This window comes from Lepidothrix coronata, unplaced genomic scaffold (genome assembly GCF_001604755.1).
Source record: "Lepidothrix coronata isolate B3197 unplaced genomic scaffold, Lepidothrix_coronata-1.0 Scaffold59, whole genome shotgun sequence".
Classification (NCBI taxonomy): domain Eukaryota; kingdom Metazoa; phylum Chordata; class Aves; order Passeriformes; family Pipridae; genus Lepidothrix; species Lepidothrix coronata.
In genome coordinates this window covers 1,273,515-1,298,206 of record NW_016690239.1, presented here as the reverse complement: position 1 = coordinate 1,298,206, position 24,692 = coordinate 1,273,515, and the positions used below count along the sequence as shown (strand labels likewise).

Sequence of the window (24,692 nt, the reverse complement as noted above, 5' to 3'; positions counted from 1 at the left end):
CATTACCATGCTGTTGTGTTGGGGTGGCCCATGAATGCAACAAGGTCTATATCAATGTTGTTGCTGCTCCTGCTCTGCTTGTATGAACCCAATGCATTGCATAATGTTGACATTAGATGAGAAATACTTTTCTTATGAATATACGAGTAACTGCAATTACTTAATTGGAGCAAATTAGGATAACACTTCTACTGTATTTATGCAACTTTGCCTTTTGGCATTGGTTACCATGACAGGGCAGCTTCCAGCTCTCTTGCAAGAATGAATGATGGAGTGATGGAACAAAACAATAACGTTCTCCTATGAATGTTTAATACACAAAAGGAGGACAAAGGCAGTATATAAAAGTCTGTGTGTCATGTATAGTTGTATTTTCTAAAGGTTTCTAATATCTTGGTTGAAAATTAATGTTGCATACCTTTAACCATTTGCTGATCTTTACAAGTTGTTCTTTCTAGGAGTTGGAGAAAAAACTTTCTTTTTGTTTTACCAACCTACCTTTGGATATAATGTCAGGCTTTGAACTGAAGATACCCTTTTCACAAATGTAGCCTAGTCTCTGGTTGCAGGCTTGGTTTTCCCATTTAGCATTCTTTCTGGGGTTCAGCACTCCACAGATTTTCCCAGGGAGTAGGAAAGGACTTCCTTTGAGTAAGAGAGAAAAAAGAATCTCACAGCAAAAAAAAAGTAAAAAAATTAACAGAAAACATAATATTACCAGTAGAAACATCAGCTTTTCCTGAAACCTTGAATCATTATTATGACGAAGCCCTTCCCTATAGGGTAACTACCTCATAGTTTATAGGATGCTATTTTTAGTCTATGCATTGAGAATGAAATAATGACCCTCCAATGACTTTTTGTCAAGATAGCACTGGGAAATTTCTAATTCTTTTCCTGACATCCTGGTGCTCACAGGAAGAAGAGCTGAAACTAGACCTTCAGCCTATGTCAAAAACTTCCAAACTTTAGAAATATTGAGTTTTAAGTTTTATTGTCTTTTCAGTATATCTCAAGAATTTCACAGTTCTAAATTCTTAGGTAATAGCTTTTCTCACTTCTGTTGCAGTGTGTACAAACCTCTGTAATCAGTAAAGTGAATTTCCTGATACAGAATATTTGAAAACTTACAGGAGAGTTTAATTACTCCTTTGCTACATCATGACTTTTCCAAACTAAGAGATGGCTTGGAATACTCATGGCACAAAGGAAACACAGAACCAAAAAAGCCAACAAGCAAAGAGATCTCTCTAGCTATGAGGAGCACCACAAACTCATTCTCTCTCCCTTCCTCAACGTGGCTCAGTGCAATTTTGCATGCACTGTTGAGGAATTATGAGCTGGCTACATAAGCCTCTCAATAATATCAAGAATCTCTCTGGACAGCATAGTGCCCTTATTTTCTAAATATTTTATTACCTTTGGAAGATTTGATTTACATGTATACTCTTGGGCAACATGTTATGGAAAATTCTGATCTTTGATGTGTAGGATTGTATATCACTCTAAAGGATATTCTGCTTTCAAAACAAGCTCTCTGTTTAGGTTAGGAAATATGCTATATGCTATAGCTGATGTCCACTGTGAACTTTGAATTTGAAAGTGCAATTCTTAAAATAGCTGTTCTAAATCAGAATGGGCTTTCCTGAAATAAAGGTAGCTAAGGTAGTTTTTATTTTTTAGTGTCTTATCAGAATCCATTCAAAGATTAAAAAATAGGCACAGTTCTTACCTGGAGCCCAGTTTAAATATCTGAAAGGGCTTCCCCCAGCCCATTGCCATCCACTGTCAAAATCCAAAATGTTCAATCCAATCCAGAATGCAAACCCAAATTCTTTAGTTAGCTCTAAATTAGAAAAAAAAAAAAAATCCCTCAGTTTTATCTCCCTATTCTCATTCTTAGTAAGGTCATCTAAAAGAAGTTAAGTCAAAAGTAAGAAATTCATATTTCTTAGTTGAAACCAGCCCCAAAGCAGTACTTTCTGCATTACTGAGATGCACGGATTCCAAAAAGTAAAATATGTAAATGAATCTGTATTGATTTAGTGAAGGTCTCAGTAGTTAAAAGGGCAAATTAACATCTTATTTCACTACTTAAATAAGAGTTTGTTTCTTTCACTTGGTTTCATTACAATATAAGAGATGCTGAAAATACCAGATTTTCATCAGGGAATTGTACTGAATTGTACTAAATTGTACTATATTAATGGAATAAAAGATGACAACAGTGTGTCAATCCATTGTTTCCAGACTTTTTTCTATGTGAGTGGTTTCAAAGCCTCCTTTACACTGTTTATAACCAAATAGATATCGTGATACTTGTATTTGAAATCCACTGAAATTATTTGGAATTTAAGGATGGAAATGTACCCATACTAGGACCAATCTAACTATCATCATATGATCTTCTGAAAAGATTAATAATCCTTGAAACATGGAAGAAAAAGGTAATTTGAGGACCAGACCATAGCCCTGCTGAGGAATGAGTGCCCTTGCACAGAGGCGAGCACAAGAAACCCTCCCCTAGGACAGACTGCAGAAGGTGCAAGAGCTCCCATCTGGAGCACAAAGCTGGGATGGGGCCTCTTCCCCCCCACAGAGGTTTGTGACCAACCTTTCATAAAAAACCCACCACCTGGTAGAAGGGCAGTTCAGACCATCCCCCTTCTGGTGGCTGCTGAAGCACTCCTGACACCCTCTTTGCTGAGACAGATGACCAAGTAGTCAACTTTATCACAGCATTTTAAGGTCTTGTTCTCTATCTTTTTACCTCTTATATATGCTTGCTCCTGAACCTCTGTGATGGTTAGTAGTTCTGCATTTTGCTGCTGACAGCTTTTCCTTGCCTGGTGCCATGTTAGAGCTGATTCTGAATTTATCTGATAGTGAATGCCAGTTGAAACATCCTCCATCCAAAATCTTTCTGTGTCATCTGGAAGAAGAAGTGACATAGAGCACTATTCTAGTAGATTCACATCGCACCAACTGAAAGAAAATTAAGTGTGTAATGATGCAAAATATCTAAAGATGCACACTGTTAACTGTAAGCATCAGAAAAAAATGAAATTAGTCTAGGCATCAATTTTTAAAAATGTGTAATGCTTTTGAAATTTAAAACATTATTTTAAATTTCTAGGTTTTTATACAGGAGTGAATTGTTTTCCAAGATTTGTTTTTTAATTTTTTCATACTTAAAATGCAAAACTAGGTAAACCAGATGTATCTGTTGATTGGGAAAATGAGATTCCAGGGTGAAGTCATAGGAGGAAAGTGTGTAGATGAACCATAGGCTACTCTAACACGGTATGCAGGACTTACTTATTAGTGGGCAAAATCCATAAAGTTTATCAGCATCAAAATCTGCAGTTGTTGCACACCATAGCCAGCCATCTGTCCTACCAGCATCTGTGCACTCATTGTACTGTTTGCCTTTGTATTTGAAAGGGAATACACAGGGCTTTCCATTGGCATTTCCTTTTAATGTAAACATATCTAGTGGGAAGAAAAGGTTAAGAAAATAATAATAGGGCTATGAAAATAATAATAAAATCATAAATCTGACTTCCTGGTAATGGATCTATCTATCAGTATATCTGTCTATCTAAACTGAGAGGTCACACAATTTTTTAATTAATTTTTATTATAATTTCCTCCCTGATGTAGCTAGAGATTATAAATAAAATCTTTTAGTAAAATCAGGTGTTTAAATACTGTGTTTAGAACTTGATATATAGACCTTGTAGGCAAGTCAAATTCTGTGGTAAGTTGCAGATACATTGTTGTTCCTGAAGACAGAAAAACTTCAAGTAGAACTGAGACAACGAGTGAACTGCGTTGTTGTTTTCTGCATGGCTCAATCTATTACCACATCTATTCATTAACTGTTTAAAGAAAAAGGATAGCTGATCAGAGAGAATACAGATCAGGTAGTCATGAGCATATTTACACAGTTAAAAGTTTAGGTTTCAGTTGTAACATTTCTGCACTTGAGAGGTCTGGCATATTCACCCTGAACTCAGACTCTTTAAGGTTAACAGTGCTTCATATTTTTAAACTATCAGAGTATCATGGGATTGTTCTTTTATCCTGAAATTTCTGAAAAAAGCTCTCAGTCTCAAATTCACAAAATCTCATTCCTTCACTCAGTTCTACATACATTAGTGCTTTACCATGTCTCTCTATAGCTATAACTGAAGAGTGTTATACATCTTCAGACTAGAGCTATTCTTCTAATTTGGTCAGAGTAGAGGGGAGGAGCCAGGTCTTCCTTCTCATACCTCATGTAGTGGGGCAGAAAGAGAAACTTACACAGCTATCATGAAAACATGGCTCTAAAACCCCTTGATTTTTTACTGCACCAATGAGAGGTATGATGAGACGGTAAACAGAAAAAGCTCCCTGCTTCCTCATCTCTCCTTACCATCCCACATAGTGCCATCTGATTGAATATTTCTACAGAAAGAAATTCCAGTTTAAAGATCCTTCTCTTATTACCTCCATTTTCTCCAACATCCCTACTCCTCCCCTCTTATTCTGTGAATCAAGAACTGCCAGGAAAATACCCAATATACTATTTAGATTATGTATCAAATCTTATAACAAGTACAAAATGAAAAATCTATGCATTAAAACTGTCAAGCTTCCCAAGAAAAATCATTTTCATATCTATTTAGCACAAAAACAACAGGAAACTTACCTGATAACTGTAATGAACCATGCATGAGGGAAAGAAAAACTAGAAACCTGGAGAAACTCATTGTAAAGATAGCTTGCTTCTCATTCATCTAAAAGTTGGACTACAAAATTGTCAATAAATAAAAATCCTTCTCAATGAGGATAGAAACGGGTCCTTCTCTGTGCCAAAGGGTTGATGGATAAAGCTCTGTACTCTAAATAAGGAAATGTCCTGTCACATGGTATTTTGAAATAACTCTAGGGCACATTGTAAACACTTCTTTTTGAAGAGAGAGTCCCTTCCAAAACTAAAGTCTCCGTCCTTGTAACTGGAGGTGGTGACATTTGTCTTCTTCCGTGACATTGCTAGTATTATATACAGGTAGGTTGTTGAGGTGCTACACAGGACAGACCTGGAAAAGCAACTTGAGAATTGGTGACAAGAAACCTGCAGTGAAATATCATTGATTAAAAACCTCAGTCTCTGAATGAACCCTTACATCTCAGAAACAAAGGGAGATAAAACCCTGGTAATTCAGTATGTTGCTATAATGTCACAGCTCTACATATCTAGAATAAAGAGCAAATTTTACAGGATCTGCAGTATTTAGTGCTTTATGAGTTCTTGCTCACTTTGAGGCTAAATTTGCTATTTTTTCACTGTCACACTGATTGCTTTGATCCCAGTTTGGGGCTGGGCTGTTCATAACTGCTTGTCAAAGACCTGAAAGAAATTATCTTCAGGCTGTAGGATGGTGGTAAGCCTCCCTATAACAGAAGGGAAACTTTTGCCTGGAACACTTTAATACTTTTATCAAGCCAAAGGATGTGTTTATCTATCTGAGAAATTCCTAATGAGGCTGTTCAAAGACAAAGACAAACACAAGCTATATTGGGAAAAATCCTTTTAATCTGTGAGCAAAGTGCTTATCTGAAGACTCATATTGGCATGGCAATTCTTGTACGACTATGTTGCAAAGCCACACTGGCAAAAGTTCACATGCAGATAAGTCCTGCTGTTCCTTCTGTTTATTTATATAAGTGAAATTAAAAGAAGTTGTGATAATGAAATAAAATCGAGAAGTGAAATAGCCAGTAGGGAGATATATATATATAGAAGCTGAAGAGTAGATGTCATAGGAGCAGCAACTATCGTTGGCTTTATTTTTAAGGTGTTGGGGAAAATTGTTGCAAGAACTGGATAAATTTGTTGACTTGGCTGTAGAAAGTAGTGAGAGAGAAAAACAATTTCTGGAAAAAAACCTCTAGATTACAGGAAAAGTAGGAATTGAATAAATTGTTTAATAATAACTATTTTATTTGAAGGTGACAGCCAGGGAGGGCTTAGCGTGAGGAAGGCTTGCAAGAGTAGCCATATTTCAGATACATTTGAAATAACAAAATGAAATAGCTCTGACAAAGGGGATCCCAAGGAAAATACCCGAAGAGCATAATTCCTGCCTAGTTTTCTTCTCTGCCTCACAAAGTGCCAGCCTCAATATGGTCCTGGTTTCTTCCCCCCTTCTCCTTTAAAGGGGTGCTTGTGACGATTCCCCCCAGGGCTACAGTGATGGGGGAGTTTAGTACAGACACTGGGGTAGACTAAAAGAGGAATCCAGAGCTGCTCCTTTCACATGACCAACCAGGTTGATGCTGATTACAAACCTTTCGGGATCAGTGTCCTGTGTGCTGCATAACACTTGTGCAGTAACCTGTTCTCACCAATGTGCTACATTCTTGTCTGCATTTACACCAAGAAAACAGGATTTCAGTGCCTAAAAAAGCATCTTCATTACTTTTTCTTTCTTTCCTTCTTTCTTTCTTTTTTTTGTTTGTTTGTTTTTTAACTTTTCAGCTTGCTCAGTAGACCCTGTGCTGCCTGGGAAGGCAAGATGTTTCTTGGGGCTATGTGTTAATTACTCTTTCCCATAAAGTGTTTAGTGTCTGAATTGTATTTGCAGCTCCCTTAAAAGCTACTTTGTACTGCTTTCCACTGTTTTTCTGACATCTTAAACTTAGTCATCTTGCAGATTCCTAGTACAGAATCATCTGTTTCATTCCTTAGTTTTCAGTTCCCTTTTCTCACATTTAAAAATGGCCACTTGATGCTTATTCAAGCTGAATTCAAAGTGGTGGGGAGAGAAGCCCTCCTTGTTACTGACAAAAGAGTTACTGCGCTGACAGGAGCACCTCCCTTCCCCTTTCCCCTCACTTGATTCACAGGGAATGCTGAAGCTGAAAATTATACTAATAAAAATTTTATTTATTTATTTCAAAGAATTAACAAAAAGAAGCAAGAACAAGGGTGAGAGTATTTTAATTCATATTAGTGAACATAATAAAAACAATCATATTATCAGATTGAAAAAAAGGTTAAAACCTACACCTGAGCTTAATATCCTTTGCTAGCATGTACTGTATTTTCCTCTGTATTTTCAGAAAATGAAAATGACAAGGTTTTCTATCCCAAAGATATTTGAGATAAGTATATGAAGCACTGTTTTGTAAGTGTAATAGGATGCAGCCATAAGGAACAATAAAAGGGCTGGTCTGATGCAGTGAATTTTGTGGGGCAAAATGAATTCAAATTTTGACTTCTTGCCAGTGTCCACAAAATCATGGGAATACAGTTCTAAATAGCATTCACACTGGACATTCATTCTCCCTAGTTGACTTTTATAGTCTTTTTTCATGTATTTGTTTTTTACAAGTTTTTTTTGCATTAGTGTCTTTAAGAAGGCACTTGAGAACTTGACTTAAAAAATTACAACATCAATACTTAATTCTGATTTTGTAAAATATGCATGATACAAAAGAATCAGCTAGTGCAAAAAGAGAAAAGGGATTTAGTTTAAGATTACAGTAGATCTCATTTAAGGGTCTCACTAGAGACTTTTAACAGATATATCCTTTAGTTTCAGCAAGTAACTCGCTTCTCTGAATTGGTACATGCCACAGGACCCATTCTCACCAATTCTTCAGTCACTGACACATCATTTTAATAATGTCTCATTGCCAGGATCTCTTGATGGTTGGTTTTGTCTTTTTCTTTTGTAGAAATAGGCTGACATGCCAGCTCCAAGGAGAGTTAAAATAGCCAAGAAAATGAGCAACCAAACAGAGACATGAACAGGTGGGTGAGTCTCTTCATTCTTTTCCTTGCCTGAAATGAATCCATATAACTGTGAGAGACCATCGTGATTTTTGTTCCACATACAACATGAAAAACATGGAGAAGATCTGCTCTCCTGTCTGAACTTGAAGGCTGTAAATCTGAGCCCTGAATTGTCACTGATCAGTAGCCAGGTCTCTGTTCCTAAAGCTAACATGGTTTTAGTAGATCTGGATTACAGTGACATACAATGCATGAAGTGGATGCTTGTAAGAATTTAATGAAAAGGTATGCTTTTGATGAATATGGGATGCTAATTATTTGGAAATTAGTTTTACAATATATTTCTGTTACATTATTTACAATAATACCTATGGAAGAAATTTGCACGTACATCTACATAGTTTTTAACAGGTTAGTTAAAGCACTCTGTAGCTGTTCTCAGTCACAAGCTGGGTCACTGCTGAGGTTGTCAGCTCAGGGTCAGCCCTGCAGCAGTACAGTTGACCAAGAACATCTGAGAGTTCTTGTGAATGTAAAAGGCATCATGGAATTACCCTGCATGACTGCTAATCATGCATCCCTGTCAGTAGGACTTATTGTCCAAAAGACTGTGATTTGGGAAAACTCAAGCTCTTCTTGTATTTAGATTTTTGTTAATTTTCTTATGAAAGCTCTTACCTTTTTGCTGTATAGGACTCCTGCTTGGCTCAACTTCAATGAATATCAGAGAGAAATTATATGAAACTTTATTAGAATTCGTAAGTTTGACTGTTTTGCTAAAATAGTACAGGAACAAAACCCCCTGAAGTACACCATTGCATTAATAACATATATCGCTTCTATAAAAGGCAACAAAAATGAGGCAAAAAATACATTGCTAAGGTTTTTACCTTCCTACTTAACATTACCAAACTATTAATATTCATTCTTTTAAAACTTTATATTGTTTTTATATCTACCAACATCCAAATACTGACTCTTTTCTATGTTCATTCAAAAATACCTTTTCATATTTTTCCTGAAATATTAATTTTAATGTACTAGGAACATGATGTACCACTCTGGAGATTAATTTTACATAGCATATTTTAGGAATATCTTCATGTCTACCAGGATTCTGCACCTTATGTTTCAATGGATGGATTTTAAAGATGCCTTATTATTTTAGTACTATCTAGGATGGAATATGATGGAATATAATTTGGATGTTTTTAGTAAATCTTTACTAGGGATTAACAAATTGACTGCCATGGGCATGTGCTGATTTAAGCACAGAAATTAACAATGCATGGGATATGACAGTTTCTTGGTGATATTTCAGTTTGTTTTTCTAATTAAAAACTGCATTGAAAAATGAGTAAACACTAACCCAAAATTTTCAGTTATTTTTCCATGAACTACTGTGTCTTGAGATGTCTTTAGTATTGAAATCAGGTCCTTTCAACTTTCCATCTGAATAAAGAAATCTTAAAATGGCCTTTACACAGGAAATGAGATTTTGGCATAGGACAGAGATGTTCCTCACGATTTAATGGGGACAATACAAAATGCAAAAGTTGGAGAATTAAACCTGATCTCACAGCTACTACAAAAGAAAGTAGAAAGGTTTAAAGATTTAAACCTATCATTTTTTAGGTAAGACAGATTGATTTTTAACACCTAACTGAAGAGAATGGAATGATAGTGCTTTCTTTCAATTACTTCCTTTGTATCTCTACTTGGGAATATAACATGTAGTGTTTTACCTCTGGAATATTAGTCTGTCATATACAGTAATGCATGAAATTTTCCAGAAATGTTGGTAAGACAGCTTCTGTATTGACTTGAAGTTTTCATTTAGAAGGGAAGTATTCTTGATACTATTATTGCAATACAGATGACCTTTCAGTATCCCTGAGGCATTACTACTTATTTAACTTTACTTATAGGTTGTTGAGCCAGGGCCAACACGAAGCCAGTTTGTGACATTGGATAGTAATATCACTTTTGAGAATAACAAGCTGGGAGAGGAAAATTGATTATTCACAGTGATTCCTCCCTGCAAGAGTATAACAACTGCTACAACACATAGTTCTTGCAAGAGTCATACCCTTGCACAGGTGTTTGAGTGATGCCATATCAATGCCTTTATTAGTTACTCTAGAGTTTCTGAAAGTCTCGTTCTCAACTTAGAGTACATACAGGGTGTTACCCTATTCCCATATGAATGCAGACAGTGACGTGAAGAGCTTGCAGTCTGCAAAAACAGGCAACTACAAATGGTTAGAGAAGTGGGATATGCCAAACAAAGCTTCCAGAATTTACTTCCAGACACGTGGTGGAGGGCTGTAACGGTTACTAGTAAACAGATCTGCTCTGTCACTAAGGGCTGACTCACTGAGGACTTACCTTTGGGTTTTTTGCAGATAAATCCTTTCTCAGAAGAGCAATCACTGTTGTCCCAATAACCAGATGGTGCAGTTATTTCAACACACCGATGCTCCACATCAAATTCTTTCTCCTCCCAGTTAACAAAGTCCAGTGCAGCATTATCTAGCCACAACCACTGGTCTACAGAGAAACATAAGAAGTAAAAAAACCAAAAACTTACAATTTATCTCATTAATATTTTAACTCCTCAGCTCAGCAATTGACTCAAAGATCTATAGCAGGACACTTTTCAGCAGAAAACCATGTCCTTTTTGTAGTACAGTAATCCTCAATTTTCTCATATTAGCAAAGCACATGTCCACTAAATATTGAAAGTTAGGCATTACCATCCACATTTTGGTAAAGTCCTATCCAGAAGCCTCCTTCTTTATTTCCAAGTGGCTGAATTGCATGGATCAGAAAGTCGGATTCATCCATGTTTTCTACTGAAACCAAGGTAGCATCTGAAAGGCATTAGCAGGTAAATAACCATAACCTACATGAGCAATTACTGGACTGACCTTCGCTTTCAAGTCTGTACAAACAGTAGCTTTCAACAGTGTTATGCATGCTAGACTGTTGGTCTCTCCATTGCTCCTTTTCAGAGGGCAGTGACCTGGAGGTGCTCAGTGGCTGTAGCACCTCACAGCTGCCTCTGGGATGCCCAGAAGCCAGGAGCCGCAGCCCCTGAGAGGACAGAAGACCACACAAAGTCACTTGTGTCAGTTTATTTTCATTGTGCCAGATTTACAATAGCTTAGTAGATAAATAAAGTATTTCAAATGTATTTTTTTAAATCAATGTTTTTATATTTTTACATGAGTTTTGTATGAACTTTTGTACAAATCTTATTATTTGATAATGAAGGCTCTCACCTAACCGAGCACACTCAAGGGAGGCCAGTGCCCAGCTTCTCTCAGCAGATGCTTCAAAGTAGTAGCAGTGACCACGGAAAGGGATCCAAGCCTGGAGTTCATCTCCTTCAGAGCAGTCTCCAGGCAGCTGAGCAGGATCAGTAGGAGCCATCTCTAAAGAAGTCATATGGTATGAAATTAGTATTGCATTATGAATCATCTATGATTCCATGATAAGCGTGTAAATACAGTGGGATTTCTCTCACCCAGCTTTAGCTATCTGGACCTATACTCTTGACTCTTCCTACATTCCCCTAGTTCAGACAATGGGGAGAGCCAAGCAGTAAAAATGCGAAATATCTTATTTCTCCAATCACATTTCTTAGGACAAGGAATCAAATTGCATCCTGCAACATCTAACTAACTGCCTTGGCAATACTGTGAGGAACACAAACCCTGAGGGATGATGTAGATCTCAAATTTGTGTTATCACAACATAGAAAGCTGTTATAGGCTAATGAATCATTAATGCCACAGTCTCATGGTGTTTGGCTGCTTGGTCTCTGCATGTTGTCACTTTATATAAAAAAAAGCTATCAGTGGAGCATGCCTCTGCCAAATTAGACTGTTTCCAATCATGGGTGCAACTCCAATTCACTTTGATGGATGTGTGGTTCTTGCATGGCATATGCAAACCAAATGTATGGCTAGAAAGTTTAATTCAGAAGTTACTTTCAAGCAGCAAAATCTATTATGAATCTCACATCAGCAACAAACTATATTATGTAGCCTTAAAACCTAGAGGGAAAATGACACAATTCTACAAAATTTAGAAACAAACATGCCTCTGCATACATCTGCAAAGAGTTAAAATATCATTCACATTCCCCAGTCTCTTACACCTGTATCGGCACTGCACTAGTGAATGGAAGTGAAACTCTTGCCTGTATTTTGGCTCAGTGACACTTGTGTGTGAACTTCCCCAGTTCCTGCAGTCCACATAGTCAGTGCACATTCCTAGCACTTACTTATATCACACACAGACTTGTGTGATTTATGGTCATGTCTCAGAAGGAGCAAAAAAAAAAAAAACATTAAGCTATTAGAGAGCATCTAAAGGAGGGCCACAAGGATGGTGAAGGGTCTGGAGAGGAAACCTTATGAGGAGCAGCTGAGGTCACTTGGTTTGTTCAGCCTGGAGGAGAGGAGACTGAGGGGAGACCTCACTGGGGTCTTCACCATCCTCACGAGGGGAAGCAGAGGGGCAGGCACTGATGTCTTCACTCTTGTGACTAGTGACAGGATTTGAAGAAACATCATGAAGCTGAGTCAGGGGATGTTTAGGTTAGATACCAGGAAAAGGTTTTTCACCCAGAGGGTGGTTGGGCACTGGAAAGGGCACAAAGCCTGACAGAGTTCAAGAAGGGTTTGGACAACACTCTCAGGAACATGGTGTGATTCTTGGGTTGTCCTGAGCAGATCTAGGATTTGGACTCAATGATCCTGATGGGTCCCTTTCAACTCAGCATATTCTACAATTCTATAATAAGATAGAACTTCATCTTATGGAAACAGTTATGACTACATGAAAGCAGTGCAGCCATATCCATTGCACCAGAGCCTTTCTTGTGCCTTAATTCATTCATCATCCAATAACAAACATTCATATTCTGCAGGGAGGTAGGTGCTACCCTGAAGCATACTCCTCTGCAGGGTTAGCTTGAGCTAGAGTGAAGTCTCTAGGATTAGGCAGACTAGTGGAATTAGGAGTGTGTTTCTAAAATTGTTGCATGCCTTTGCTTACCATCTGATATCATGCAAACTGAAGAGTAGCTTTCATTGCAAGATGCTGTTTTCCAAGTACCATCGAGATCCAGGTAGACACAAGCATTTTTCTCCTTTGGTTCCCCTGCTGCCCATTTCGTGTATCTGATTTTCCAGTTATTGGTCCATTTGTAATAACCACCAGTCTGAAAACAAAGAAGTTCTGGTAAGATATTTATTTTTTTAACATAAAAAGCTCTGACACATAGTTATAGTGTAAATAAAATCCTATGTTCATTTGATTTTTTCAGAAAAAAATGCTGGTTTTTTAAATCAGAATCACTGTTCTAAGCAATGTCACTGGTCCCTCCGAGTTATATGAGAACTACATACGAAGAGTGTTCAACACTGCATTGCTTTTGAGAGGGTTTTTCTGCAGTAACACAAACTTTTACAACATGGCAAGAAAGTCAGATGAGGTCAACTTAGATCATTTAGTAAATCCCATATCAAGAGAAGCAATTACAGAGAATTCATCCCCTCTGCCCTGCTTTATTTAAAATAAAACTGGGAGCTATTTGGTGAATAAAGATTACTTGACATTAAACAGCCAGCTTAAATTTTAAAATATCTCTCTAATACTCATAATAACTTTTATTAATATAATAATAGCTATAAGTTGCCCTCTGTATAGCAGGGAGTTTGACTTTCATAACAGCTAACAGTCACTTTATGACAGCTGCACATTCTGGTTTGTGACTCAGTCTGCGCCTTGATTTCTTTTATTGTTTCTAGAACTTTCTACTTTCATCCTTTGCTTCTTGTGTAACCTTTTCTGTCATTCTTCAACCCATTTGGTGGGTGAAAGTCCTTGACTAACTCTAACAGCACCACTAGATTTTTATGTATTTGCACAGTGAAGCCATGCAGGATACAGTTGTTTCATCACTGTTATAGACTGGTCATCCAGAGGACTATAAAGAGCAGGAGAGCTCACCAAGCACCGCATCTCCCATCTATGTAGCACTTACCATATTGCTATGAAGACCAATCCATATGGGTTTTCCGTATTTCAACATCTGGATCCACAGGAATGAATGGATGTAGGCATCTGAAATTCTGGCAAGTTCTGCAGATTTGTCTTGACAATTTTTTCTGGCCTCTTCCCATTGCATTTCAGATGAAATGATTGAATAGCTACTGCCACCATAATGGGCAAAGCCAGAGGGTGGGTTTGTTGTTGGTACTTCAGGCTCTGTGGGAACTACAGAAGAAAAACTAAATGCATGAATTTACAATATATTGTTGTCTATCATGGAAGCTAAAAAAAAAATTGGTTAAAAGGTCTAGTCAATAAGTCAAAATCTTTATTTAAGCTCATGAATAAAACAAAACAAAACACCTAAATTAAAAAGAAAACAAAACAAAACAAAAAACCCTAACAAAACAATCCAAACCAAACTTTTAAAACATGGATCAAACTGATTAATGTAATAAGATGAGTGAAATCCTGGATGAAATGAAGTAGAGAGTATGCTTGCTAATGATTTGACTGGCCCAGACTGTCTCCTAAATTGGATATTTGAGCTTCTGTGCTTTAAGATATTTGACTAAATCTAGATGCCTCAATATACACCTATTTCAGATCACTGGTGGAGAGGAGTTAGGGTAAGGCATTTAAGTCACTAACTGTTGTACTCTGCAGTCTCAACCTGAGACGCTGATGCCTGATGTTAATTGATCACCACTCGTTACTGACTCCAAGTTGTTGGCCTGTCTGTAAGGAGCACCAGAATGTTGCCTGCATGTTTGGGTCAGGCAATGTATATTTCCACCCTTGAGATCGTAAGTATATTCAGAAGAGCTGTAACTGAGATTAAGCAAATTAAAAATGCCTCCATAAAACTATACATTTGCTGTGCAGGGAAGGGGTCCTCTCACAAGCAAGTTATCTGTGCTGAGAGTGAACAGGCTGTGGGAGTTAACTGAAGTGAGGGGTCAGGGAATAATTTTTTCTGAAGCTGTAATAAATTTGAGGCAAGAATGTTTGGCAAAACTGTTCTGCTATCTGTGCTTTGCCTTCTCTACTCCCATTATATGATTGGACAGCTGGGATTTTTATAATTACATTTCTAGAGGAGGAAAGTCAACATTCATTACTCATTTGTTGTAAGAAAAATAACAATATTCTTCTACAATAAAGACACATTCAAGAAGCTGTACATTTTAATTGACATCATATGGCATTCATAGAAATGTTAAGAGAGGATTAAGTGCTCTGCTCAGAGACAGTCAAGAGAATGGGAAGATCACTGTAAGAACACAGATTTGCACATGCACTTAAACAGGATGCCTATAACCGTCATATTTCAAAGAGAAGAAATTCATTTTCATTTATTATTATTATCTAGTATTATTCATAATTAGGTACAAAACCCCTGTTAAGACAGTGATTCCTCTTCAGCACTTTCTGTGGAACAAATTATACTCTAAATATAGTACTGCCTTAAGAGTGGTGGAGTTCTGAAAGAATGAGACAAAGCTGGAAGAAATCACATTGGTTTATCTATTCAGCTTAACTAAGATACTCTTTCTGATTAGGAGACTGGGTTGAACAGAACTCACGTGAATTCATCTGGCATATATAGCCTCTCTCGTTGTCACAGCTATCATCTCTCCATTTCCCATCTGACTTCATGACAAACACACAATCTGTCTGAAGGAAAGATACACAGGCATTTAAAAGGGCAATGAGGAGGTGGTGAGCTGAAGCTCTTATACTGCTGCTGCAAGTCTAATAGCAGAGAGGAGAGAAGCTCATTGAACACCTATGTAATTAGTTCAAAATTCCTAGGTTTCTGCCAAACAGCTTGAACTGGTATTTATTAGTGACCCCTTAAATTTGAACCAGGCATTTACCAGTGCCAGTCAAGGTCTGAAAGAAGTCAATTAAAAACTACCTTACCAGTTTTATTAAGAATCCTTTAATGACTTAGAAAAGACGAGGGTACCTATAATATAACTTCTTAGTTCTGATTTACAATTATGTAGATCTGCTTGGAGAAAAACAAAATAAGAACTATTATTAAAAGTACTAGTCTGGATTTAATCGAAGCAGACTCTCTTGTAGAAAGCAGATACTCTTTGCTGGTGCTTTGTAGTCATTATCAAGTTATGACTATCAGACATCTTTAGCAACAACCAAATATTTCCTTTACTTCATTATGTTTAAATGCTTCAATATTTCCTTTATTACTTCCCTGATTTCAAGTCTGGCCATGGCAGTCTTTCAGCATTTAATCCAAGTTTCTCCCTTATACTGATTTAAATAAGTTTTAGTCATCAGAAAGTTGACTGATGGTAGATGTTAAAAGTCTTGGGTGTCTAGCTGCCAATCGTTTCCTCAGAAACTCTCTCCTTTGGAAAAGAGATTGAATTTCAGCAGAGAAATAGTAAGTTCATTGAATATATCAATTTGTACCATCAGAAACTAGTAAAGCAGTGTGAAAGCACATTAGCCAGGAATGGGACATATACACAGACAAATTATTGTTGAATGAACAATCTTAATTTTGGTTTATCATAACTTTTCTGTGTTTGGTGTTGCGCCTTTAAAATTTGTGATAGTGCAGCTTGTGGGGGAACTGATGTAATATAAACCTCTCCCAGCTTCTTTTACAGAACTGGTCTTTTGTAACAGGTCAGATGGAAGGCATGAAGCCCCTTTTCTTCAGAACCATTGCCAAATATTTTGGGTGTATTTGGAATCTTTATCGGACGATTTGCTAAGCCCCATTTTGCTTACAAAAAAACTTGTTTCAGCATCTTGTTATTGCTGCTGTAACTTCTCTTTTAGAAAATCATCTAGCTACCTAAGATATACAAGTTACTTAAATTTCCTGTACCTCCACAGTGACATCTGTCAAACTTTCAAAGTAATAAAAGTCAAAGTATCTTTGTTTCTGTTCTGGGGCACCATTAACCCAGTTGGTGTAGGAAACAGTGCTTCCATCCGTCCAAAGAAATGTGGACTCTCTGTTGATGTCATTCAACCCAATCCAAACATCAGTTGTGGCATCCTTCAAATGATAGAAGAGGAAAGCTGAAGGGAAGCAAAGATTTTTTTATTAAGGAAAGCTCATCATGACTTACTTTCTCCAAAACCAGGAAAATGTGCAAATGCCCAGAACTGGGCCTGTATTAAAGGATGACATTTTCTACTACAGAGCCCATCTGCCTTTTAATTAAATATTTAGACAAGCATCCCTTCCCCACCATGTATACACAAGCAGTGTTTCAGCAAATCATATTGCCAGTGAGAGAGACAGAAAATACAGATTTCTATTAGTTTGAGAGACCTGTGCAACCACATTCAAAACACATAGGAAGTTTCATGAAAACTGAGCAACTGAAAGATCTAGAAACACACTTTATTTCTTATATGTAATAATTTAGCCATTGTTTTGCACTTTGGACTTAAAACAAACCATAAATTGACATGGCTGATAAGCAATTTTCAGCAGTTAATCCCATATTCTGTAGTGGACAGTATAGCAGATCCTTTAGCTAGAACTTAATATATTTTTCTTTCAATAGAGCCCATATACCTTGTACATGTTCATTTGGTATGGTAGCCAGGTTTCCTCCCAGATTGATACAAGCATCTCGTGCATCATGCCACATGAGCTTTCTTGTTGTATTGGTAGAAAATACTTTGAAACACTAGAAAAAAAGCAAGCACATCTTTCAAACTAGCAAAGATTGGGACTGTAGTATGTGACTAATATCAATTACATATGAGATGTACGTTTCTCCTAAAAGAAATCAGGGCTAAGATAAGTAACAGAGCTCAAGAGTAGAAAGTCGTTATGTCTACCCAGGCAACCCCACTCATTGCACAAGGTGTAATGCAGGAGTCTATATCATTTGAACTTATTGTAGTGAGGTCAAGTACATAATCCCTTTTCACATTTTCATCTGCCTTCCTCCTGTAATAACAGAGGGATCATTTGAAATCAAGAAAATTTGGCTTTGAGTGACACAGCTGCAGGGAATGATCTCTACCGTGCCTTGTTCTGCTTCCAATGACTGTAGCTACGACTGTTCATCCTGCCAAAGTTATGAAATATCCTTTGGCATATTGACCTAACATTTTGAGGATGCAATAGCAGTGAAGTGTACATAAAGTAGACAAAACAACCTTTTGTAGACAGAGCTTCAACTCAAATTGGCACAAATTCTTCAGTTACAGCAATGAGGACTTCCGGACCATGTCTGAATGAAAAGCTACACTCAAAACAATTGTAGTTTGGCATCATATTTCTGAACTCAAAGCTTTGTCAACCCTGTACAAGCCAAAGGGATTGCTCAAATACATTCTCTCCAAATCTTTCCACCTCAAACTCTCATTGACCATTACAAATTTCCATTTATATCATAAATATATAAAAAAAGAGAGAAGAGGTTTTCTAAAGCAGTAACAGTGCATTTTAAGCCACCACAAACTATGGTCTCTGGAATCTATATAGCATACATCTATTTTTACTGTATTTCTCCACAAAATTAAAAGTATATAGTCAGCTCCAAAAAAGCCTAGCCATTCAGACAGCACGTTCTGACTAGATAATTACTCTCCAGATTTATTTTATAGTCATAAAAAAATATGGGTTTTTTCAAGATTTTTTTTTTTCAGTTCCATTCCTTTACACAATTTACTGAAGATACATGTTGACACACCTTGTTGCCAAAGAAAATCCAACTTTCAGGACATCCTCCAGGAGGCAGTGGTGAAGCAAATGTTGAATTAATAGAACTGTTATGTTTTTCACATATAAATTTATTGGAGGAGCCGCAGTTTATGTCATTCCACAAGCCTGAAATAAAGAAATTGAATAAACAAGTAAAAATGTTACAGCATTTGTAACAATAATTTCTCTCTTTTTTTACTTTTTTTTTTTTTAGAAGAAGAACAAAATTTCTCTATTTTATATTTCAGGCTGCAGCTTGATCTGAAGACAAAGTAACTATGGCAGCTTCAAATGAGACAGCTCAAGCTGTAATATAGCACTCTTTGTACTTAATTTGAACTTCCTGACCCTTCTGCTACTCTTTCAGGGCTCTCCACAGTGCCTATACCTATTCATGGGTATATATACCTATTTATGGGTGTGTATATATATAATTTGTTTGAGCTATGGCATCATCACATTGCATACAGCAGAGGAAAAATACCAGCAAGCAGCTTTAAAAAGCAAATGTATCAGAAATAGATGATTTAGGAAATACCAGATCAATCTAAGGGCATAGTATGGTGTTCAAACATACATTATGAAATATGTGCCTTCTCCTGGGGGGCCAACATCTCAAGTTAATAGAATGTTAGCTAGGGATTCAGTTTGCAATTAAAATACTTCAATTGTCAAGATTTCTAAGTTACTATAATGGTCAATAGAGAGATAGGCAGTATTCATTTGTCTAAACAGAGGTGCTTAGCACTGAGAGGCTAAGCAAAGTTCCTGTAGAGAGCTGACAGATATGGCACTGTTTCTGTGGGAAACACACAGTTAGATGGGCTAACTAGAATGCAGCAGGTGGCTGCGATCACCTACACACAGGCACCTGAATACTGCACTTGAGTAAACTGAACTGCTCCTCAGGCAGTGCTGACTGTGGAGGTGAGATCTCCACTTGACCATAGGGAGACTTCAGACGCTGCCAACTCAATCTTAGTGCTTCCCTTGTCATCCAGTTCAGTTCCTCACATGTAACTTTCCAGCACCGTCTGAGACAAGTCCAGGAATGCTGAGCCATCTCTGTGGAACTGGTAGATATGGAGGGGAAGGTGGGATAGCTGTCCCTTTCTCGATCAACAACTAAAGGAGAGATGCGTCTCAATCAGACCATATGTCTATGTTTAGAAAAGTGAATCTTGTTCTTTCTGTCTTCATAAAAAGGTAGAATTGCAGGTGGGGTTGCTGAATGAACTCTTTATAAAACATAAATTGAGAGATCAATATTTAGATACTAAATTCCCATTAGCCTCAGTTACATTGCAGAAATAGAGCCAAGAGGAAAACTTAACCCCACGCTTCGCAAGAAATTTACATTTCAGTGTACTTGTAAACACTCCTTTAAGTTGACTACTTTCAACTCCCTTATTTCCTGTAGCTGTTATAAGTGTTTTCTTAAGTTCAGAGGAAAGAAGACAGGCCATTCAACTTTCTACTGAAAGAAGTAGTGAAAAGCCCTGTAAAAAGGTGCAATATCAATCTTATAAATCCAGAGAGAGACATCTGCATTAAATTACACATGATACAGAAATCTCCCCATGCTAAGGACATAGACTCTTCCACCACTGGTGGTCCCCATGACTGCAAACAGTTACTGCATTGTGTTGATTTGTGACTGGAAAGCAATTACAGAAAACAGCTATCAAAGATTGTGTGACAGTTGACAGCAGAAGTTTGGCAGGATCAGTTATAATCGAAGCAGAGACAAGTAAAATCTAATAGTTTTGCTTTGTTACTTACCATGCCCTAACAACATTACCACACAATTTTCCTCATTATTTACAAAGTTAGGTTCATTAGGAGCCCAGGCCACATAGGTTACTGGAGTCCCATCTATCCAGCTTAAAGAAAATAAATGCAAATAGTTATTTACTAATACACTTCAACTGTGAGATGATACTCCTAATTAACATCTCAAAAATAAGAATATCCATGAGCATTAATGGGAACTGGCTAAAACTGAAAGGACTGTTAAAGATTTTCCTCTCTTTATCTGATTATTCTAATTTGAAGCAATTTCTGCAAAATATTTCTGGATGCAAAATAGGAAAAATAATACACCAAGCATATTTTTGTTAACGGGCAGGAGTGATATGACATCATTTAATAAGAGAAACCATTTTCAGTTAGTCAAAATACATAATACAGATAAAAATATTAAAATTTTATTAACTTATTTCATTGTATCTCTAATTAATATTATGCTTCCCAGTCTGAGCATTCCTGATGTTTTCATAGATGCAAACAAGGATGAAAAAACTTTTCTGTGGATTTTACCCCAAAGAAAAATACCTTTATAGGTATTTTTCTATTGAGTCTTGTGGACATTCTGTTAGCTTTAAAACCACCATTTCTGAAGTACCAAAATTGACATTTTTTCCCTTATGTTTACATGCTTTGTACTTTAATATATTGCTACTGAAGGAAGGAGAGGTTGGCATTGCATTTTAATCAATATTTCAGAATTTAGGTCAGTAAGCCCAAAGTGGGAAACAAATTCAGCTCTTCATCTTCATCTACCTCTTGCTGCTGATGATACACTTGATCTAAATAAAGGAGATGCTCACTGAACCCAAGGAACACCACATCTCCCTAATTTGTCTACTAAATCAGGTTAGAATCATGTACTGACCCAGTCACTATCAACTTATCTCTCCCCACTCCTCTTTTACATACTAACACTCTGTTAGTGATTTACAGACATTCAACAGTGGCATTAAAATAGAAAGGTTAAATTCAGATCTCCTCTAATCTGTTTCAGGTCAACATCAGAAGCATGTTTTTTCACCTCCCCTATGTGTCCTAACTAGCAGATGGGAAGATAAGCAGTGTATCCTGCTCTTCAGTATCTTTTACTTTAGTTTTGAGTTTATTTGTGTGCAGGTTTTTTCAGAATACTTGATAATGTTTCTGTAGTGTAAACTTCTGCTGACTTTTCTCCTGGAACAGGATTTTGCAGAGACTACCTTAGCAATCTCTGTCAGAAGCAGCTTTTGTACTCATTGTCCACATTTTCCTAACTCTGAAGGACCTCTCTGAAGCTATGACATATAGATAAAAAGCATAAGGAAGCTAGGCCCTATGACAGAGAGAATGTTTTAAGTGTGTATGTTTAGAGGTATAAAATTCAGCATAGTGAAGTATCACTCCAATTTATGGGACAAATCTTTAAAAGAAAATTAAGAATGTATGGAGAGTAGAGCTGCCAAGCCTTTCTTTGGGTAAGTGCTTACTGAAGAAAAAAAGGTTCTTTTTCTATTTATTTTTGGTGAAAACTATTGGACTTCAGAATATCCTAGGACTATTCCATTTTGCTTTGTACAAAGTATGTGGAACTGCCTTCAGACCTGGAAAATAGCATATTCAGTACCTCCAGCTACATAAAATATTGTGTTTCTTTCTACATGTTAAAAGCTGCACTGATCATCTTAACTTACCTAAACTTTTTATCAAGGCTTACTTTTAGACCAATGAAGTATGCGCTTGACTTGCTCCAGTATGGCTCCTAAAGCAGAAAGATACTATTATAATTTAAAAAAAAAATAATCTTTGAAGTAAAACAAGCAGAAATGTATACACCCTTGACTGGGCTCACAGAGCAGTCACTGAAGTTGACAGCAATAAAGCACATGCTTGCAGTTCAGCACAGCAATGTATTTATATGCTCAGACACAGAAGTCAGGTTTTTATCTGGGGCATCAGAGCTGAATCCTGCAGCAATGAGGGCAGGAAAGAAGTAGATCTTGAGTCAGAAACTGGTATTCTACTTTCATTCTCTCTCCAAGGCTGCAGCACTGTCTAAAATTGACCTCAGTTCTCCCTCTCACACCAGCTGCTTCCCAAGACAGCCCAGCTGGTACCTTCCCACATTGCTCTTCCCAACAGCCTGCCTCACTGCCTCAGCACAGACAGCACAGAGCAGGAGGGACCAAATCCCATGGGATCAAAGGGTGCATTTTGGGAGATTTCACTAGTGAAAATGCTGATGGGCTCTACTTCTGAGACAAGTTTTACATAAAGATTGTCACAAGCATTTCTATAAACAGACTGTCTGTTTGTAATGATTCTTACATTTTCTTGTAGTGCTCTCTTTAAGAACCTTCTCTCACTGTTACTATTAACAACAGCTAGGTCTGCAGAATTCATCCTGCAAAACTCTTGGGCTTTTTCCATGGAGACCTGTTCTTTGCTGATATAGTAGAGCTTATCTTCATATATGACCCATCCATCTGCAGTGGTTTTGTATGCTGGAAAATAAATAACGTACCTTTAAATTCTGTATCTGTAGAACACAAAAGCTTAGTTTAGAATAACAATATTAGGGAAAAAAATTAATAATAAGATAAATGTACACAAAGACCTACCGTATGTGTCAATTGGTTCAGATTTTAATGGCACTCCTGCAAAAAGAAGAGAATGGAAGGTGTGGCACATCTCTGTAGCGTGTTTTATGATGTATCTTGTTACTGACTTCAAGGAGAAGAGTGAGGAACAGAGCAGGATTCTCCACTCCTTTACCACTGACTAGAAAGCAGGCTTAGCTGCATATTATGCAATATGCATGGTCATCTACTTTTAACCTTGTATCATAAACTGTGCTTCACATCAAAAAGTCATAGCCTTGACTGAATCACATTCCTAAGCAGAGCAAGGCAAGGAAAAATTGCTCTTCCAGTCTGTAATTAAGAGTAGATCTATCTGAAACACTTTAAACTTTAGGGTACAGCTTCTTTACTGATCAATCAGTAGACATTCCATAATTCACCACAAGGGTATTTTTATTAAGAAGGTGATAATTTCCACTAGATTTACTTTAGCTCTATCAAAAAATTCTCCAGTGCCAAATATTCATAAGCAAAAGGAAATACGACTCTCTCTATCAAAAGAAACTATCTACAGTGCTTCCCAGTTCTAGCCTTGGTAAGGATCTCATGTTTGTTTGTTTATATATGTGTATATATGGATGTGCGTGTGTGTGTGTGTGTGTGTGTATACGTACTGTGAGTTATTTCTGGTTGTGATAGAAAAAGAATGACACTCTTTTTTGCTGTTGTATTTCCAAAAGCAACTGAATCCTCAAGAACGCGAAAAGACAACTTGGAGCACCACTAAATCTTGGTGTACAAAGATATTGTATTCGGTTTTTAGCTTTACTGGTGTTAGTATAAAAAGCAGTATTGTAAGGAATACAGTATAACTCTTTACAACTCCTTACCTCCTACATTACAAAAATAAAAGCAAATGCTTCTTAATATTCAAAAACTTTGCATCTATTAAACCCTTGCAAACATATGGATTATTTATACACCCTAATTTATGTAAAAAAAAAAATCTATCTATTCTTATCATCTATCATTGAAAAATCACAGCCTATAATATGTTACTCAATGCTCCCCATTTGTATAAAACAATTCTTCAAAATTTTGTGTCTTGCTCCAGCAACTTAGAAATAATTGCTTATTTAAGTTTTTTAAGCTTCTTGCCTAAAGAGAAGAAGAAATCTACCTTGTTTTATTTGACAAAACCAGTCAAGTTGTACTTCACAGACCGAAAGAGACCATTGCTTAGAAGATGGAAAACGAAGTGAGCCACAGAACTTGTGTCCTCCTGAATTTCTTGAGCTATCATCCCAGTTTGTGTACCTAACCTATAGAAGAAATCAGCTTTGTTACTCGAAACATTTGTTTCAGTAGTTGTACTCTTCATTGGCAAACAGAAACAAACTGGTTTTATCTGAAAGGTTATGGTTTTAGCTAGAGGTGGAAATGTGGGGAAAGCAATAGGTATAAGAATTTTACAGTGGGGCAATAATATCAGTAATCAGAAGATCAGGCTGTCTTGGCATGGTGGGCTTTTTCTCTTGTTTGTACCTTGAGCCCTAGACACAGAGAGAATAGAAACAGGCAAATGGACTGTTTCTACTGAATTTGATTTAGTATGAACTTTACCCCCATGACACTCATGCTAATCGTAGCATGAGTAGTTTTCACTTCATCAGTTGTGACCTGGTTGAAAAACACATTGTCCAGCAGCTGTCGGGTGACAGTGACCACATCATGCATCATCAATTCAACATTCACTTCTTCC

At 37.0% G+C, this 24,692-nt stretch overlaps 2 protein-coding genes across 2 annotated transcripts in view; both read right to left on the bottom strand.

The window, feature by feature from the left end:
• LOC108498442 (macrophage mannose receptor 1-like) overlaps nucleotides 1-4,864 on the bottom strand; it is a 30,747-nt gene extending 25,883 nt beyond the window's left edge. Inside the window, exons 1-5 of the mRNA XM_017817160.1 lie at nucleotides 4,697-4,864; nucleotides 3,319-3,492; nucleotides 2,771-2,932; nucleotides 1,733-1,846; nucleotides 499-645 (exon numbers count right to left, since the gene is read on the bottom strand). Coding sequence (XP_017672649.1) covers nucleotides 499-645; nucleotides 1,733-1,846; nucleotides 2,771-2,932; nucleotides 3,319-3,492; nucleotides 4,697-4,784 — 685 coding nt within the window. The 5' untranslated portion in view covers nucleotides 4,785-4,864. The remainder of the gene's footprint in view (nucleotides 1-498; nucleotides 646-1,732; nucleotides 1,847-2,770; nucleotides 2,933-3,318; nucleotides 3,493-4,696) is intronic.
• A 2,127-nt stretch (nucleotides 4,865-6,991) lies between these two features.
• Nucleotides 6,992-24,692, bottom strand: part of LOC108498444 (macrophage mannose receptor 1-like) — a 33,785-nt gene continuing 16,084 nt past the window's right edge. Inside the window, exons 15-30 of the mRNA XM_017817162.1 lie at nucleotides 24,111-24,252; nucleotides 22,970-23,005; nucleotides 22,677-22,852; nucleotides 22,043-22,110; nucleotides 20,346-20,446; nucleotides 18,553-18,689; nucleotides 17,424-17,538; nucleotides 16,722-16,918; nucleotides 15,442-15,532; nucleotides 13,848-14,080; nucleotides 12,857-13,022; nucleotides 11,074-11,226; nucleotides 10,546-10,662; nucleotides 10,178-10,339; nucleotides 8,468-8,500; nucleotides 6,992-7,837 (exon numbers count right to left, since the gene is read on the bottom strand). Of these exons, the coding sequence (XP_017672651.1) occupies nucleotides 7,668-7,837; nucleotides 8,468-8,500; nucleotides 10,178-10,339; nucleotides 10,546-10,662; nucleotides 11,074-11,226; nucleotides 12,857-13,022; nucleotides 13,848-14,080; nucleotides 15,442-15,532; nucleotides 16,722-16,918; nucleotides 17,424-17,538; nucleotides 18,553-18,689; nucleotides 20,346-20,446; nucleotides 22,043-22,110; nucleotides 22,677-22,852; nucleotides 22,970-23,005; nucleotides 24,111-24,252 (2,097 nt within the window). The 3' untranslated portion in view covers nucleotides 6,992-7,667. The remainder of the gene's footprint in view (nucleotides 7,838-8,467; nucleotides 8,501-10,177; nucleotides 10,340-10,545; nucleotides 10,663-11,073; nucleotides 11,227-12,856; nucleotides 13,023-13,847; nucleotides 14,081-15,441; nucleotides 15,533-16,721; nucleotides 16,919-17,423; nucleotides 17,539-18,552; nucleotides 18,690-20,345; nucleotides 20,447-22,042; nucleotides 22,111-22,676; nucleotides 22,853-22,969; nucleotides 23,006-24,110; nucleotides 24,253-24,692) is intronic.